Below are 19576 nucleotides of genomic sequence, written 5' to 3'. Positions count from 1 at the left end.
ACATGCACAAAGTATAGTCACACTGGATTTTTAAAATAAAAATTTTATTAAGAGTCCAACAGTGGGGAATCTGTGCTGACTATGAACTCGCATACTAGGTCTGAATAATCTTGACACCAACAATCATGAACCATAAGCTTTTTTTCCCCCTTCACATTGTACAGTTAGGTCTCCTCCTGCCACTCCAGTAACTAGAGGTGGACTAGAACTTGAAATGATCTGAGGAAGAGAAAGACTACTTACAAGCAAACAATACATTGCTACTGCAGATCTGCACTCTAAGGGTCAGGTGCCATGAGATTAAGTGAGTGTACAGTGTCATGGGTTATTTCAGTCAGTCCAAGACCATGCTACTGCTGGAAAAGAAGGTGCACTATACCCTTCATGATTTGCATTTAGGGGAATGTGTAGTTGTGCAGAGCTGTTCCCCTTGGGTCAGCAATAGCTGATACTGTCCCTTTCACAATCCATCAAATTAGGCTCCCTGGGCCCCACAGACTTGCTATCTCTTGGAGATGCTGCAGCTGGCATGTTACACAACTGGAAGATACTGGTTATGAATTTCTGATTTTTGCTTTCAAATTAAATAGCAAAAATATATACTTGTAGCAATGATAAAACCTACATAATAATAATTACTACAATACCCTTTTTGGTGTACATGCTTAAAATTATACAGACCAATGGAAGTTCAGAAATTCCATTTGTATCCCTCTAAAGACATTCACAAATCCGGGAATATCTTTAGTGGTACATTTAGTCATTTAATCAATCTGTTTTAATTATAAACTATATTAGACATTGCACACACACACACACACACTAAAAACAACCCCAGAAAATGCAATGCTAACCTGCATTAAATAAATGGACAATTTACTCTTTTTAATTTGGGGTTTAAGTATTAGCATAGGTGACTTCTGTGAAATTTCTAAATAAATCCATCTTGTGAGCTGTATTTTCTACTGTTATTTTGTTTCTGTACTACCAACAAAACTCTAGAAACAGTAAATTTTCATTAACAGCTGAAGGATATGCAAAAGCTTCTGTGCAGTTCCAAGCTTAAAACCCATGCAGTAATTCCCCAGGACTGGCAGTGAGTACATCATACACCTTACCTTGCTGTAAGCTGCCATGAAGGTGATTAACAAATGCAGCTAATATAGTTGCCACATTCATAACTTGTGAGCACTGTGCAAGACCAAGCGTGAAAAGTTCGTTCCAGCAGGCTTTTACTAATGATATGCTGTTGTCCTGCCTGTTAAAAATTACAGTAATTTCAGTTAAAAACCCCAGCCATTTGCATTCACTTTTTTTTTTACATGAAGAAGAAATCATAAAATATTCATCTAATTCAGCCATTGCAACCAGTACCAAAATGAAAGCTTGCATCAGGAACAGTTTTACTTGCATATCAAGACTAAAATACCTGGTTTAGAGAGACTTTTGTAAAGAAGTAATTTTTGGTTTAATGAGCTAAAAGGGGATGGATGGATTTCTGTCACAAAAGCTGCAGTTACAGTAAAAGAAAGCGGAAGCGACAGTAAATGCACATTCCATGGTTTTCTTAGGTTTTACACTAATTTTCGAGTAACACTTGCATGCACGGACAAAGAAAGTTTGCATTGTTCCTGTACTGTGGATGTAGAACAGACTCAAAGGTCTGGTTTGTTTGTTGGTTTTTTTCTTATACTTGAAATCTGGTTGTATGTTGGTGTAATTTTTAGATTAAAAATATATGTGAAATGGAAAATATGGGATCAAGTTACAGAAAATAGCAGGCAGTAAGCTCAGTATCACCTTCATGTCTGGAAGAGAGTTTGAAATACAAGACTTCAAAGTGTAAATCATGAGGATTTCTCTGCTGCAAGAATTAGCCCTTAAATTACACCTCATCTGTAGTAATTTATTTTTTTTTCCCAAATGCTGAAGCTTAAAATTAGGTATATGAATCCATATTCAGGCACTTCCATATCAGTAACCTAACTTTGAGTACTGCCAAGCATCTCCAACTTGTAGAGCATAACAAGAACTCGGCACCTTAAAAGGGAAATCCTAGCAGTGAGGAGAAAATTTCAGGTATTATGTTTCATAGTTTAAGCCAGTAAATAAAAATAATGGAAATTTAAAAGAAACACAAGACCTATCAAAGAAGAAAATCACATTAAGCTAGGATTTCAAACTACAGAAATACAATGGAATGGATTTTTGCAAGAATGCTGATGTAACCTTCAAGAACATTTCTGATGTTTTACACAATACTAAATAGGCCAAATGACAAAAGATTAATATACATTTGTCCTGTACCGGATTACAGAGAGCTTACCTAGAGCAGTTCTTTTTACTATGATCAAGTTCCTGTTACAGTAGACATGACATTGTACATGCAGCTTCTACATGTTTGTCACATCCTCATTTATCTCCTGTCATAGGGATTATGCTGCGGAGCACTGAAAATAGGGGGTACTGGCTACTCAGCTGGTACGTGTGTAAAGAAATGTATTGCCTAGAGCACCTTTATGGCTGATTGAACTCTGAGCAGAACTGAATGACTGAATTTAGACCAGAACCACCTGATCAAACCTAAGCAGCCTCAAAAAATGAAGAGTCTGTAACCAGTCTGATGAACATTTCAGTAGGAATCTCTCTTGCCTACAAAGATCCTAATGGAGGAAGATGAAGTAAGCAGTACTTTGGTATCATTAACTGCATCAGTATGCCAAAGCCAACTATCTTGCCAGGAGTAAGGGAAAACATTGCCTGAGGAGGGAACCACTTGGACAGAATTATCTATCTTCTGTATGAAACTATTACTATGGTTTTGTTTTGGCTCATCAGCTTCTCTTACTTACTAGTATCACGAATTTCTCTTAATTTTTAAAGTTAAATGGGTGATCCTTCTAAAAGGTCAAAATTATAGAATATAATGCGCTCAAACTAAAAAAAGCTGCATCAGTTTCAAATAAACCTCCACTTAAGAAAAAAAAGTTAGTATTTTAAGCTCTTCAAAAGGAAAACTGCATATTTATGTTAAATGGTGTCAAATTATACCGTTGCTCGTATCTTGGCTGGGACTGTAAATGGTGAATAGTAACACTATTAAAACAGCCTACTCCTCCATGTTTTTAATTCAAACACAAAAATATATTGGAAAGGAACATACTAAAAAAGCTCCACAGATTTTCTATACGCATTTTTTGTTACATCTGTTCACAGAGACAGGTCTTCTGTACAACATTTTATTTTCAAAAAGCAATTCCTATTTGTTGTTGTAACGCTAATTTGCAGTATCTCTGTTACAAAAAACTTAAAAACCCTAATGATAGAATATGTTAATTTGCTACATACTTTGAAAATCTGCAGGATTCCCTTAAATTAAATTCTCTTAAAATAAAACATCGTATTTACCTGACTTTTTACCCTTGCTATCATTTTAACTTTATAGCTTTACTTCTTCCTTCTCCAAAACACAGGCTTCAGTTACACATAATATAGTATCCTTCCTTAAACATAATAGAATCATTTGGCTTAAACATTTGAGTAAATACAAGTGGCAATCACAGCTCATACAGCTTTTGACAGCTTTCCTGGAAAAGGGGACAAACCCTCTCTTTAAAAAGGAATTCTCTTTGCTGCCAGTCATACGCTATTTTGATGCTGAATTACAGAAAGACACTGCAGATGAGAAAAGACAAACATGATTTATACTCCATTTGCATGAAGAGCTGATACAGTATCTTTTGTGTCTTCTTAAAATTACTTCAGAAAACACATAAATGACTTTTCCCCTGGTGCTTTGAGATGTTTTCTCATAATGATCGGCAATGGACTACTACATTTAGCTTAAGAATGTTAAGTGATACACTGAATTCTGTAGCAACAGCAGCATGTTATACAAACTGTAAGAAGAATGGTAAGACTTCCTGGTTACAGCAACCATTTGGACAATCCTCTGAAATTAATCAGCTGAATCCTGAATGCTTGCTGAACCTAGCTAACCATCTTCTTCATATAGGTTATTGAAGGCAAAATTATTACTAATTCACCTGTAAAGATAATATTTGGGGATCCAGAGAGGAGCTTCTTTTTGATCACTCCCAGATAAGCATCTTTGGGATGTTGCTAGCAAGAAAATAATAGGAAGTCCTATTTACTAAAAAATTATGAAAGTGCAGGTGTTTGATTGTTATAAATGTCCTTTTTCCTTCAAAACTGAACCAAAATACCTGAATTGGACTGAAACTGGGAGTAGTTTTGATTTGGAAAATTTACCTGCATGACAAAGATCTATCAAAGTTTTATTAAGTAGATCTACATTTTAACGTGTCCCTGAAGAAGACAGTGCAAATAAAAACTTTATAAGTGCGTACTCACAACGAAGTGAATAAAGTAACCAACACTTACCCTAATGCTTGGAAAGATGGAATAGAACGTGCCCAGTGCATGGACAAGAAAAGCAGCCTGGAGGCAGACTCACAGATATAGTGAACGTTCAGATATTCAGGCATAGGAGAAGGCATGGTAAGCTGGCAACCAAAGGAGAAAAAAAAAGTCTGAGTCAGTTATTCTATTTTCCTCACAAAAAATGGTAAGAAAAAAATTAGGAGTTTAAGTGAAAAAGTAAAATTGTTTTTTAAATAAACATGAGATAATCACAAGCTGGCAAATACACTGGAGTCTCAACATCCAGTTGCAGACTGCATCAGATCCACCTGTTACCAAGGGAGAACGAGGATGCTGACTCTGCTTTGTGTGACACTTGTCTGTGCTAATCCTTCTGCATGGATCACCTTGTATTTTTAAAGAAGCTACAGAAGAAAGAGTGCAGCTAAACCACAGCAGAGAGCAGTGCATCTTCCCAAGCAAACAGTTAACCAGTGAAAAAAAGTGATGCATTCATCAGAAAGGAATGACAATACCTGAACAAATAGTTACTCTTCTAAGAAAATCAAAATCAGATTTAATGAGACCATTACTTTATACTACTATGTTAAAATGATGACAGTCACTAGTAAAAAAATTGTTAAGTACCCTGAATGCTACATGTGCATCACTGAGGAGTGGTCCTTCTATTTCAACGATATTCAGGCTTGATTCTCCACCAATTAGCTGTACATTGGCCTCAATACTTTCTGAGTTCTGGCATGCTGCACTCTCCCCTGGATTTAATGCTTTTGCAAGAGTATCAAATGCCCTGTAAGATCACAACAACCAAACAAACAAAAGAAAAGAAAATTTAATATTAGAGACTGTTTCAATCCCAGAGGGACTTGCATGTTTGAAGCCTGTACTTAGCTGCTTCAAAGGAAAAACCTAACAGATTAGGAAAATGAAATCTTGTCAGCAGCATGCCTGTCCTGACACTCCACCAAAAAAATCCCTGAGAACTCCCAAGTTACAGAGGCTCTGAAACAAAAATTAGCAGCAGATCCTGTTCACACTAGTTGCCAAAAAATTCACAGTTTTGACATACTGACTGTGCTGCTGAATCACAGTTTGCCTTTCAAGATTTCTTTAGTGATGTTTACTGAGAGTGCTGGCATGAGTGCTCTGAGGACATGATCATCAGGTCACTGTTAGAACAGCTTAATCACTTAATCAACTTACTTTGAAAAGCCCATTTTTAAATATGTAAGAGAAAGCACTCTCATACTTTCAATACCATGCGTAGTACCCCTTGATGTGGGGCAGTGAGTTCTGTGACATGCACAAACATTACAGGGGAGATGTCAGGACAAGCACAGATATAGATTACTTGTTATTTTGCTGCTTGGTAACAGTCCAGTCTAGAACTTTGCCACCTTCTCTTCCCCCACAGTCCCTAGCTATCTAAATTCATTAACATATTAAAACCCCTAAGTGTTTACTATATTTGGCATAATTATTTACATCCAAGCAAAACATCACAATAAAAGACCTGCTGACACTGGCTCAGGCTTGTGATGGTAAATGAGCTAGGTTTAGGTCCCACACTGGCCTGTAAACCTTGATGTGTACATGAGGACGACAGGGGCAGGCACAAGTAGACTGAATAGATGGAAGTGGATTACACAGACACACCTGGGACATTTTCTGTCCCCAGCATAGAGAAAGTAGTCATAAAGGGAATGCATTCATGGTAAGCCACAGAAACTGTATTATTGGACTTCTGCTAGAAGATCTGAATTTCAGCAATGGGATATTGTTAACTACAAGAAAAGCAGAGATGGATAAAACTTGCTTCCTGAAATCCCTTAAACTCCTTTTCTTCTGTGAACATCTGTGTGTGTTAGATCAAGTTGGCATAGGGCCTGGCAAAGATTTATATGAAAAAAGTTTCTGCTTTGGTGACTTCTGCTTCCTTTCATAGAAGTATTTAACTTGGATAAATGATTAAAAGGGTGGTGTCATAGTCAAGGGTTTGGGTGTCTTGGACACGGGGCCCACATTTGTAGGCCAGGCCTACTGGAGGCTGGTGGAACAGCTCTGATAAAGGGAAGAGTGGCTTTGCTGGGAGGCTTGCCAGACTTGTCAAGGATGCTTTAAACTAGTTGTGTCGGGGGAGGGGAGCATCATTCCATCCCAACACACCCAGTCAGTTACCAGCACCTATAATAAATACTCTGAGCAATGTAGTAATATTCTAGCTGCTCCAGCCACTGAGCTGGCTTCATTTGGAGCTTGGATCAGATGCCTCTATACAAATGCCTGTAGCATGGGGAATAAACAAGAGGAATTAGAGATGTGGGCACATCTACGGGGCTATGATATAATAGGCATCACCGAAACATGGTGGGATGGATCTTTTGACTGGAGTGTTGGAATGGAAGGTTATAGGCATTTTAGAAAAGACAGGCCCGGTAGGAGGGGAGGGGGAGTTGCCCTTTATGTTAGGGATAGGCTGGAGAGTATGGAACTCTGTCTGGGGACAGGTGATCAGTTAACAGAAAGTTTGTGGGTCAGGGTTAAGGGGAAATCGGTGATGGGACACATTACTGTGGGGATATGTTACAGACCACCTGATCAAGAGGAACCTGTGGATGAAGAACTCTACAGACAAATAGGAAAAGCCTCACGCTCACAGGCCCTTGTTCTCATGGGGGACTTCAACCACCCTGACATCTGTTGGGGCGACGGTACGGCCCAGCACAAGCAATCCAGGAGGTTTCTCGATTGTGTGGAAGACAACTTCCTTCTGCAAGCAATAAAGGAGCCGACGAGGAGAGGTGCCCTGCTTGACCTCGTGCTCATCAACAGGGAAGGGCTCGTTGGAAATGTGACTCTCCAGGGAAGTCTTGGATGCAGTGATCACGAGATGGTCTAATTCGAGGTCCTCAAGGCAGTGAGAAGAGCGTGCAGTAAGCTCACTGCCCTGGACTTCAAGAGAGCAGACTTTGGCCTCTTCAGGAACCTGCTTAGCAAGGTTCCATGGGATATAGCCCTAGAGGGCAAGGGGGCCCAAGACTCTTGGTTAACATTCAAGGATCACCTGCTACAAACTCAGGAATGTTGCATCCCAACTAGAAGGAAGTGCAGCAGGAGGGCCAGGAGACCTCCTTGGATGGATAAGGAGCTGCTGAGAAAAAATCACAGGAAAAAAGAGGCTTATAAAAGGTGGAAGCAAGGACAGGTGGCCTGGGATGAATACAGGGATGTTGTCAGGGTAGTTAGGGACCAAGTTAGGAAAGCCAAGGCCCAATTGGAGCTAAACTTGGCAAGGGATGTTAAAGATAATAGGAAGGGATTTTATAGGTGTTTAGTGGCTAAAAAACAGACTAAGGACAATGTAGGCCCCCTCCGGAAACTTTCGGGAGAACTGGCTACACAGGACTTGGAGAAGGCTGAGGTTCTGAATGGCTTCTTTGCCTTGGTCTTCACCGTCGAAGGCTCTGACCGCAGCACCCGAGTCTTGGAAGGCGGAAGCAGGGACTGTGAACACCTAGACCTTGGGCCCACTGTACGAGAGGATCTGGTTCGAGACCATCTTAAGAACCTGAATGTACACAAGTCCATGGGACCTGATGAAATCCATCCGCGGGTCCTGAAGGAGCTGGCGAATGAAGTTGCAAAGCCACTGGCCATCATATTTGAAAAACCATGGCAGTCAGGTGAAGTTCCTGATGACTGGAAAAAGGGAAATATAACCCCCATTTTCAAGAAGGGGAAAATGGATGACCTGGGGAATTACAGACCAGTCAGTCTCACCTCTCTGCCTGACAAGATCTGGGAGCAGATCCTCCTGGAAGGCATGCTAGGGTACATGAAAAAGAGCAAGGTGCTTGGTGACAGCCAGCATGGCTTTACTAGGGGAAAATCCTGCCTGACCAATTTGGTGGCCTTCTATGACGGGGCTACAGAAGTGATGGACAGGGGTGGAGCAGTTGACGTCATCTACCTGGACTTGTGCAAAGCATTCGACACTGTCCCACATGACATCCTTGTCTCTAAATTGGAGTGTCATCAATTTGATAGATGGACCACTCGGTGGATAAAGAACTGGCTGGATGGTCGCACTCAAAGAGTTGTGGTCAACGGTTCAGTGTCCAGCTGGAGACCAGTAACGAGTGGTGTCCCTCAGGGATCAGTGTTGGGAGCAGTCTTGTTTAATATCTTTGTCACTGACATGGACAATGGAATTGAGTGTGCCCTCAGCAAGTTTGCTGATGACACCAAGCTGTGTGGTTCTGTTGATATGCTGGAGGGAAGGAATGCCATTCAGAGGGACCCTGACACGCTTGTGAGGTGGGCTGATGCCAACCTCATGAAGTTTAACCATGACAAGTGCAAGGTCCTACACCTGGGTGGGAGCAATCCCAGGCACAGCTACAGGTTGGGCAAAAAGGAAATTCATGGTAGTCATGCAGAGAAGGACTTGGGGGTGTTAGTCAATGAGAAAATGAACATGAGCCAGCAGTGTGCACTCACAGCCCAGAAAGCAACCGTATCCTGGGCTGCATCAAGAGGAGCGTGACCAGCAGGTCGGAGGAGGTGATCCTGCCCCTCTACTCTGCTCTCGTGAGATCTCACCTAGAGTTTTGTGTGCAGTTCTGGTGTCCTCAACATAAAAAGGACATGGAACTGTTAGAAAAAGTCCAGAGGAGGGCCACGAGGATGATCAGGGGACTGGAGCACCTCCCATATGAAGACAGGCTGAGAAAGTTGGAGCTGTTCAGCCTGGAGAAGAGAAGGCTGCATGGAGACCTCATAGCAGCCTTCCAGTATCTGAAGGGGGCCTACAGGGATGCTGGTGAGGGACTATTCATTAGGGACTGTAGTGATAGGACAAGGGGTAACGGGTTGAAACTTAAACAGCAGAGGTTTAGACTGGATATAAGGAAGAAATTCTTTACTGTGAGGGTGGTGAGGCACTGGAATGGGTTGCCCAGGGAAGTAGTGAATGCTCCATCTCTGGCGGTGTTCAAGACCAGGTTGGATGAAGCCTTGGGTGATATGGTATAGTGTGAGGTGTCCCTGCCCATGGAAGGTGGGTTGGAACTAGATGATCTTGAGGTCCTTTCCAATCCTAACTATTCTATGATTCTATTCTATGATTCTATGACTCTCCCCACTGTAAATCTGTCAGGTAGCCTACTGGACAAGGGTACACATTAAGCTGTGTCAGAGCTCTTTCAAGCTCTCTGGTTGAGAGAACTGGATGCCTTTTTATAGATGTTTAAAACTGAACAGAAACACTGAAGCTGGCAAATGCATGTATCTGAAAGTGCCAGGAAATAACGAAACAAAAGATTAGAACAGCTTTTTGAAAAGCTGTACGATTGAAATGAAGTTTATCAGCACGTACAACAATACTATTTAAACACCATATTCTTATATTCTTCACTTAGGATGACACAGCAGAAGGGCAAATCAACAGCAAATAATGTCACATTGACTTTTTAAGCAGCATAGAAAGAAAGGAACAGAAAAAACACATCCTGCTTGCATTAATATACAAAGCAGTAGAAACCATAGGGGAAATATTGTTATTTCACAGAATAAGAACAGTTTGGGTTGGAACGGACTTTCAGAGGTCATCTAGTCCAACCCCCCTGTAATGAGCAAGGACATCTTGAACTAGATCAGGTTTCCTAAAACCATGTTAAGTGGTTCAGTCAGTATGAGTGTCCTGGGTTCAGCAGTAGCAGTCATTTTTCTCCTTCTCAGTAGCTGGTGCAGTGCTGTGTTTTTGACTTTCAGCCTGGGAACAGCACTGATAACACCGATGTTTTTAGTTGCTCAGTAATGTTTACTCTGACCAAGGACTTTCTGAGCCCCATGCTCTGCCAGGGAGGAGGAGAAGCCAGGAGGAAACAGAGACAGAACACCTGACCCAAACTAACCAAAGAGGTATTCCATACCACAGAGCACGTCATGCCCAGGATAGAAACTGGGGGCTCAGTTAAAACCAGTGCACACCAGTAGTCTGAAAAATATTGGAACTACTTGGACCAAGTTTAGAGGCCACAAATATGACCAAAGGTTTGAAGCACCTCTCCTATGAAGACAGCCTGAGAGTGTTGGACTTCTTAAGCCTGGAAAAGGCTCCAGGAGACCTTACAGCAGCCTTTCAGAACCTAAAGGGGCCCTACGAGTAATCTGGAGGACTTTTCATAAAAGCAGGTAGTGACAAGACAAGAGGGAATGGCTTTAACTCACAGACGGTAGATTTAGGTTAGGTATTAGGAAGGAGTTCTTTATTGAGGGTGGTGTGACACTGGAACAGGTTGCCCAAGAGAAGTTGTGTCTGCTTCATCCATGTCAGTGTTCAAGGCCAGGTTGGATGGGACTTTGAGCAACTTGGTCTAGTGGAAGGTGTCCCTGCCAGGATTGAATGATGATATTTCAAGACCCTTCCAACCCAAACTGTTCTCTGATTCTATGACATTCAGTGAATGTGTTTGTATTTATGGTGGGAATTCAGTGTAGAAAGAAAATGTTTTTCAAGCTTTTAAGGCAATTAACAATTACAGGCATTAAACTAATTATACAGATGGGACCTGTAAAAACTAGCTTTCCAGGATGATAAAAGGTACTAAGACTGTAGTACAAGATCTAATGCACATTAAGGCCAACCAAAAGGTAAGAAAATCAGCTGTAACACACAGAAATTAATTTTGAGTAAAAAAAATTATTTAACTATGATTTCATGTGGAAGAGTCTTACAAGATTTATGTTCTATATGAGCTTAGGCTGCTATTACTATTATTCTTAATGCAGATAACTTTTCTGCATTGTGAGGATTTAATTAATGGTCTGAATTGACAGAGACCTTCTCAAAAAGAATACTCTTTTCAAGTGTAACATGCCTTACCTTGAAACATCAGTACTAGCTTGTTCGTCTTGCTTGAGTTCAGATAATGATGCATCTCCGTTACTTAAGCTCTCAATCATAGATAGGTCTGTACTACTTTGTGACATGTCTTTGCATTTACTGAGATTTGCTAATGAAGTCACCACGTTTGCCAGTGTACTTAGATCTCCCTGACATGCTTCAACCTAAGGGAAAAAAGTACAGTGTTGAATTCTCTCATACTGGCAGCAGTTAATTTGCAATAGAAGAATCTAACTTCTACACAAATGAAGAACTGAGCATGTGAAGAGACCTGTAAGAAAATTATTTGCTTTAATTAATGGGTGATCATAATGCAGCAATTAGACACTGCACTACTTCTGAATTATGAAACATTTAGACATTTACTTTTACAAGCAATAACTGTCTAGTATTTTCAGAAAGAATGCTACAAATGGTAAGCAAATGCAGAATGAGAAGTTATGATCTCCACTCAAAAGTCAGGCAATGGACTATAAGAGCTGTCCTGGGTTCACACTAGATTATATTTTTATCTTCCTTCCTTGTGTAAATGAGTCAGTAGCAATAGGGTAGAAGAATGTTTGAAAAGAAGAAATAGATAAAAAGTCACCTTTAAAAGCAAGCAGAAAAAGAATTCTGTTGTAGCCTTTATGGGTTTTATGTCTTTATTTAACTGCAAGGGAGCAAAGTGATTCAGTACTGAGCAGCAGCTCAGAGGCAGGAAGACATGTCTCCCACCATGCCCCACAAACACATATATATAGTAAAAGTGCATGATTACAGACAAGTAATCATGCACTTGTCATGACAAATAATGATCAGCATGCTACATGTCATTTAGCTTGGACTGTCATATTCTACTGACAGAGCCAGAAAAGTGAAATGGAGTAAACAACTTTTGATGGGGCCCTTTGCAAACAGAGCAAGTGATGCAAAACACGGGAAAATATAATTTAATATCAGCTAGAAAAATACAAGCTTCCTACTGTGCATGTGTAAGGAAGTTACTCCATGCCTTTAGGGGATCAGTAAGTGTAACAAAATGGAAACAAAGGAAAACCAGCTTGGAAGTAAGATTATTCCTGAGATAACTCTTATCAGCTTTACAAAAAATTAGTGAGTTGTAGAAAAAATACCTAATAGTATTTATGAAATGCACTGTGATAGATAATCCCCTGTGAGATTTTGCAAACACCTCATTTTATTGCTACAAAAGAAATATCCAAGTGTCACAACTTCCCATTACAGAATAAAATAATGCAGCCTTTAAAGCTCTCTAAAAAGGTGGAGGAAGGCATTTACTTTGCAGAGTTTTTAGTATTTTTACTATGGGAGACATTCTTCTAGATGAGAACATTCTATATGACAGTATGTTCTTCTATATCAGGCATTCTATACGAGAAGCATTCTTCAGAAGAGAAAGCATTTACAACACGACTAATCTTGTAAAGGAGTGTTCTAAAAATGAATTTAACAAAACAGAAGCACAACTGTTCTGCAAACAAGCAGGGTACTCAACAAAATGATCCCGCAGTAGCCATATAACACACACAGTTTATTAAAAAGTACACTAAAGCAAACAAGCATACCAACATGAATCAGGCATATATCTATATATATATATAGTAAACAAGCACAATAAAGCAAATCATATATACATATATATGTATAGCAAAGAGGAAAATTAGCAATGCATCAAATCATTACTGCATAGAGAGAACAGAGATTAGGAAGAAATACATCACCAATTACCACTGTATCATCATCCAGGCCCATGCTTCAAGCTGGGAAGCCCTGTTGTAGCTGATGCCAGGAGTTCCAGATAATTGGGAAAATTCCTATGTGGTGTGTCCACCCATAGGTGAGGCTTCAGATTCAGCTACAAGAGGGTCCCACCTTTAGAAAAACAACCAGCTTTATGCCAGATCTGTAACTGTTTACTTGTGGGGCCATGCAGTTTCTCATGATCTCACTGTTGTCCACACTGAGAGCACTGGCCAGGCACCCCAGTGCAGCCAAGTAAGAAGGTCAGAGAACACCTGCACCCTTCTGTTTTCCTGTCTGTTTCCAATGAACAGCCACAATGAACATAAATATATATACTTTATCAAATACTCAGTCAAAAACAGACTTTGTTGTGTCTCTCAGTCATGAGTGGGAATCAGCTCTAAGCTAGGTTCCCATCCATTACAATAACAAAACAGAACATCCTACAGTCATATCATCAGATACCTTTTCTGGAGTCATCATTACAGTAGGCTCAGTTTTTATTGCAGACTGATGAATGTTAACCAACATTCCTGATTCCAGCAGACCTGTTGATCTGACAGAAAACAGCACACATTTTAATTCTGTTTCATTTCATGTTAGTTTTTCCTCTTTCAGGAAAGAAAGCTGCTTCTGAGTAGAATGTACATACCTTGCTGTTTCATTGTCTGTTATAAAAGTTGGAGTTGCTGCTAATGGACTACGAAGATCTTTCCGAATGTAGATCTTTTCTGTGGAAGCTGCACAGTTTGAAGATTTTTCTCTTGACACTTCAATAGGTTTCCTCTCACACTGCACAGCTAATAAAAAAATGATGCATCTACTAAGTCACATCCGAAATTACAGACTAAGAAATAATCCCCTTTTTCTCTCTGTATTTAATCTGCAATTTTAATAATGCTTCTCAAAATAACTTTAAAAAGATCCTATTACCAATAAGCTAACAACTTACCTAAAAATATAACCTGAAATTGATTTGTTCTTAATGAAGTGACATAGTAGTCAAAGTCTGAGACTAAACATACAGACACTACATTTTTCAAGTTCCAGTAAAGCAAGAAATCCCTTTATACCTTATTTTTAATTTGGATTTTAAGTGGAGGCTTACAGCTTTTCCTTCCCTCAATTTCACTATCCCAAGGTCTCAGCACATTGTTAGGGGATTCATGACACTATTTATCCATGGATTGTGGGTCTGAGTTGAACCCATATAACTTGATGCACTTAAAGACGCTTCTCAAGTTAGGACTTTGGACAGTACAGAAGGAAAGGGACATTGTCAAAGTTCAGTTCAGACCATCTGGGCGACATCCTGACCCATGATCACTGACTTCAGAGATGCAGCAGATTTTCAGTTTGCTCAGTGAAACTAGGTGGAATTAATCTGGGCTTTAGTCTACAGATACAACACCCTGCTTTGAATGGATTAGAGAACATCAAAATGAAACTTACAGTATTACACATCATGGGGAACTCTCTAGGTGTACAGAATAAAGCTAAAAATAGGAAAACCTTAACAGTTTAACAGTCTAAAAGGAAAACCTAATTTCTGGCAAAATAACTTAACAGCATTATTACTGCAAAACTTAAATTTATAAAAGGTATTTACACACTACCGTTCTTTTAAAAATATGCAGTAAGTTGTTCTTCCACATTTTTAAAGTGGTGCAAGTTACTCTATAGATTGCAATAAGATCCTGAAAGAGTGTTACAAACCAGACCTATATGTAGTTTAAAGTATGCACCGTTCACCAGCCTGATAAGCACTGGCTACTGGCTATCACAACCTCTTTAATATTATACTGCACATAGAAGCTATTTGAGCCTATAAAGAGAATCCCGAATGCTCATTATTTTAAAACACAAAGGCAAATAGGAAAAAAAACTGACTTATTTTCTTCAATTATGTAGATTTAGAAAATGTGCAATGGAAGAGAAAAATTTAAAAGCTTTCAAGTTAGTAGTAGACTGTGATGCTAACTGAATTTTTACATTGCTAAGTATCATGAACCCAAATGTCATAACATCATCAAGTATTGACCATACCATTAAAGCTAGCCTGTAATCCACTAACATGCTTTGAAAGGCTGGGAGCTGCAGGCCAAAGTTTTATTTACCTTTGCTACCCCTGTGCTCTCTAGCTGGATCTGAGCTTCTGACAATGGGCCAAGACTTCAAGGGACAAATAACTCCACTGAGGGACCTACAGTACAAGGTGGTGCTGAGTTTTCCTTCCTCTCCCCACTCCACTGACAAATGAGACTTCTTATTCCAAACAATCCTCTCCCCCGCTTGGTATTCCCCCACGACCCAGAGATCCTTTTCCTGCCTTCTCATCCCCAACCCCAGGATTCTGTTCTGCTTGAAAAGTCTTCTGCGGAGAGGCAAAATACTGCCAGCTGAACTAGAGGGTAAAAAGGCAAACACCCATTTTCACTGTTCCACCTTTTCCTTCTTTTCTGAATTCATTTCCTCTGTACTGGAAAATTTTTCCTGGTTTCTGCTGACAGAAGCAGGGCTGTAAGGAGAGGATGCCCACAGAGGTTCAAGAGGGTCAGCCAAAATGAGCTGGATGACATACAGCAGAGCACAAGACTAATACTGTCTGTTTATCAACAGTATGGTACTATTCAAACAATTTGTGAATTGCTTGATTTTCTGGGTATTTAGCATTGCGATTTTGCTGTGGTATTGCAGTATCACTATATCCAATGTATGGAAATCTAAAAAGGAAATCTAAAGGAATCAGTAGGAAGTGAACTCTGGATCACTATGGATCTCTGCCTTGTGAGCAACTGTCTCTGCAGAGCTTTGCTAAAAGTTAACAGCAATTGCCAGTAATCTCAGTTGTGGAAAAGGTGACAAGAAGGACAAGACAACAACTTACATTAATACAGCACAAACTTTAACGTAGCTGCCAGCTAAAATAATTTACACTTATCCACACTTACAGTCTTGTTTCATCCCAAACGCGATGCATCTCTGCAGCCTACAGTACTGACAGCGATTCCGGTGGCGTTTGTTAATGACACAATTTTTTGCTCCTCGGCATGAATAAACTAAATTCTTCCGTATGCTCCTTTTAAAGAACCCCTTGCATCCCTCACAAGTTACTGCTCCATAGTGACGCCCTGGTTACAGAACAACGTAAATCACGACGTTAATTTTATACTGTAATATTAATTTTGTTCAGTTTGTATTTATTAAAACAGAAGTATTTGCTCTTTTATGCAGAAAAAATATCACTTTTTCTCCCCATGGATTACAGATTTTAAAGTATATCATGGCTGTAAGATTACATTAAAAAGTGAACCATTGTTCTAGTTCAGCACACTTAAACAGGACAGATTTCACAAATAGACAAGTTGCTTATTACATTCTTGCTGAATGTGTTGACAGCAGCATTAAACGAGGTAAGAAAACTGGATAGCAAGAACACAGAAGAAACTGTTAATTTATACATTCTTTAGCAATTTCTTTTTATATGACCCTGCAGCCAAGCCCTGTTACTGCTTATTACAAATTCAGCTATCAAAATTGTATGCATTAAATCTAGTGGAACCATGGAAAGTGCAAACAGCATTTGACAGCAGGTAATCAATTCAAAGCCCCTCTTTCATTTTCCTAACAGGAGAATGGTACATCTTTAGTTCTTTCAGTAAAACTCCAATGAAAGTAGTATCTGAAATAGCTAGATAATTTGTTTTTAATCAGTTCTTCTGTGGATTTTCCAATACTCAATACTAACATATAAAAATTGTAGGATACACTGCAGAAAAAAGTCAAGTTTAAAAAAATATTTTCAGCAGCAAATCATTTTCACTCTGCTAGAGCACAAAATACAAGTATTACCAAAAAGCACTGGTTTTGACTAAGGCATGCTTGGCAATTCCAACAATTTTAATACAATGATCCTGAGGAAAAAGTCTTCTAAACCTGAAGATCCCTTACAAGCACCCAAAATATACACTGCAGAGACATTATGGCTGCTGTTGGAACTAAGTAAGGCACATGACAAATAAATATCAAATACAAACTCATTTAAGGGAAAATATATCTTTAGATTCTTTCCTCGCTCCTCACAACCTTTTTTTAGGTACATCAGTCTCACCTGCCTGAAGCTTCTAGAACTCTTAATAGGTTTTCTAGACTCCTTTATCACAATTATATTAACACATTGTTAGGATGGGAATTTTATAGAGCATCTTGAATTCTAGACTTTGCTGCAGTAGGAAAATCTTAATTGGCTTTACTGTCTAGGAAGTTCACTTCCCATCCTACCACTTCTCATGATGATAGACAACATTAAGAACTTCTTCCCTCTGACCCCTCATCTCTATACACTTTATTCCCATCTCTTCCCAAAAGCAGCATTTAACTGCACTTGTCCTATTTTGATATTACTGGAGATCCATCATAGAGACTTCACTGATAAACCACACGAATCTTCGAACATAACAACCGTTTCCCTACTTAGACTAGTTTTAGCTAAGTAAGTAAAGAGCAAAGTTAAATGTCTTATCTCTCTTAGACCCCATTATCTTCTGCAACAAAGAAAGTGCAAAGGAAAAAAAGCCTTAGGGTAGACCATGTTGAGGAACAGCCCCTTCTATTTCTTTTAATAAAAAAGACATTCCCTAGGTAATTCCAACTTGGACAGATCTGGAACACCTGATGGCAGGCGCACATGTAAAGGAAATGTGGGAGACAGTTCTCCAGCGCTCCCACTCTATTTCTTTTCAGTCTCATAGTATCATTACACAGAATGCAGTGCATAAAACACTTTTCTTACCTTTGCACTCTACTTTGGCAACATATGAATATACCATTCTTAAGCTTATTTTTTTTACTGGAATTAAAATGCCTTTTTACAATTTTAATCATGGTTCTTCAAATAACCAACTGTCCTGAAAAAATCTCATAGCAGCTTTCCGTTTTCTTATAATTGCAAAGTCTTCTTTGCCTACTGGTTCCGTATTTAAAATAGTGAACAGGTTTCTCATAGATTTTAAGAGCACCTGTCAACAGTAACAAAGTTCACTGCATGAACTTATTTTAAGGAAGAAAAATCTCTCAACATTGCCGCTTAAGTAATTTTATCAGCCAAATTTCTATCATAGAAAATAAAATTCACCAGCCTAAATAATAAAAAAAAAGCTTAGATTATCTGGCATAAAACATTACATTCATGATGTAAAGGAATGATTCATCCCACCCATGGACACCAGAGCCCTCTTCAGTGCAATTCTTCACTGAAGGAATAGTGCATCCTTTCTGCTTGTACACACAGGGAGATAAATGTATGCAAACCGTTACACAGCTTCAGAGGAATTCTAGATTGCTTTTAGAAAACTGTACCACATTAAAATAAAAAACAAAAAAGGAAAGAAAACGTAAATACCTGATGCCTTGTCTCCACATACAACACACAGATCAAACACTTTATTTAGGCCCTGTTCACTGTGGGAGTTGTCTGTTAAAATCTGGAAAAAAGTGTGGAAGTATTTAATTTTTTCTTACCATCGAGAAAGATTAGAATATATCTCATGCTACTGGTTCTGCTCTAAGACAGGGGACCAAATGTAAAAAGTGTAACACTTTCCTGACTACATTTTACAGTCTTCATGGACAGAAAGGAGCAACCTGCCATGCCACTGTGCTCCTTTTCAGGATGGAACAAGAGGTTTACTTGCAATACTTCAGATTTCAAGATTTCATTTGTCTAAATATTACCCCTGCAAAAACATTCTGAAAAACATTCAGCATCTGCGCACTCTTACCTTTTGTTCAATTTTCTATTTATATCCTAATGACTTGTACATTGTACAAAGAAGACTGAAGAACTACACAGATGGAACAAAAGAATTCCCTTGTAAAGGCTCTGCTATCTACATTCAGGTTTATCAACTCCTTTTTTTATAATACACGTAAATGGTGGATCTATAGAAAACATACTCTGGACACTACCATTAACTGTCAAGTGGTCTATAGTTAGGCTTTCACTAACAGTTTGACGATATTACAGTTCTCATATCTCATTCATTTATCTCTGGTACCGATGAAGCTTCATTAAGCATATAATATTAGAGCCCCAGCACTACAGGGGGGAGGCACTATAGCCTTCCATTTTATCTTTAAAAACCCTATCCCACTGCAACATAAAGCACATCAGAAATTCAGTTTGAAAAAGGAACACACATATAATGAGTAACAAACAAAAATCATCTTGACAATTATGTAAAGCAGGAAAGGAAAAATTAATTTTGCCATTAAAATGAGATGATAGTTCAGAAGTTTGAAGACTTTCTAACTTCTGCTATGTCTTAATGAGAAGTCAGTTTCTATCATCCCTGCTTTGCATATTCAAACCAGGACCTCTGATGACAAGAAAGGTAACTTGCCAAAAGAGAAAAGACCCTACCTTATGAGAGAGAATTTTTTAAGGATGTTTGGAAGATAGTACAGGTGATATATAATGGAATATTACACAAAGCATACTTCTTTCTAGTTAGCATTTGT

The 19576-nt window shown here is 39.1% G+C and overlaps 1 protein-coding gene across 4 annotated transcripts in view; it reads right to left on the bottom strand.

The window, feature by feature from the left end:
* The window catches only part of NR2C1 (nuclear receptor subfamily 2 group C member 1), a 60372-nt gene that overhangs the window by 11495 nt on the left and 29301 nt on the right, over nt 1-19576 (bottom strand). For all 4 annotated transcript variants that reach the window (XR_004549615.1, XM_034062827.1, XM_034062828.1 and 1 more), the window contains 8 exons: nt 18459-18540; nt 16009-16188; nt 13710-13857; nt 13523-13613; nt 11291-11475; nt 5032-5194; nt 4405-4526; nt 1119-1258 (listed from right to left, as the gene is read on the bottom strand). Coding sequence is in view for 3 of the 4 variants with exons in the window: in XM_034062827.1 (XP_033918718.1) it covers nt 1119-1258; nt 4405-4526; nt 5032-5194; nt 11291-11475; nt 13523-13613; nt 13710-13857; nt 16009-16188; nt 18459-18540 (1111 nt within the window). In the remaining variant the exon portion in view is untranslated. The remainder of the gene's footprint in view (nt 1-1118; nt 1259-4404; nt 4527-5031; nt 5195-11290; nt 11476-13522; nt 13614-13709; nt 13858-16008; nt 16189-18458; nt 18541-19576) is intronic.

This window comes from Melopsittacus undulatus, chromosome 5 (assembly GCF_012275295.1).
Source record: "Melopsittacus undulatus isolate bMelUnd1 chromosome 5, bMelUnd1.mat.Z, whole genome shotgun sequence".
NCBI classification, from domain to species: Eukaryota; Metazoa; Chordata; class Aves; order Psittaciformes; family Psittaculidae; genus Melopsittacus; species Melopsittacus undulatus.
The sequence above is the reverse complement of the archived record's forward strand: the minus strand, read 5'-3'. Positions and strand labels throughout refer to the sequence as shown.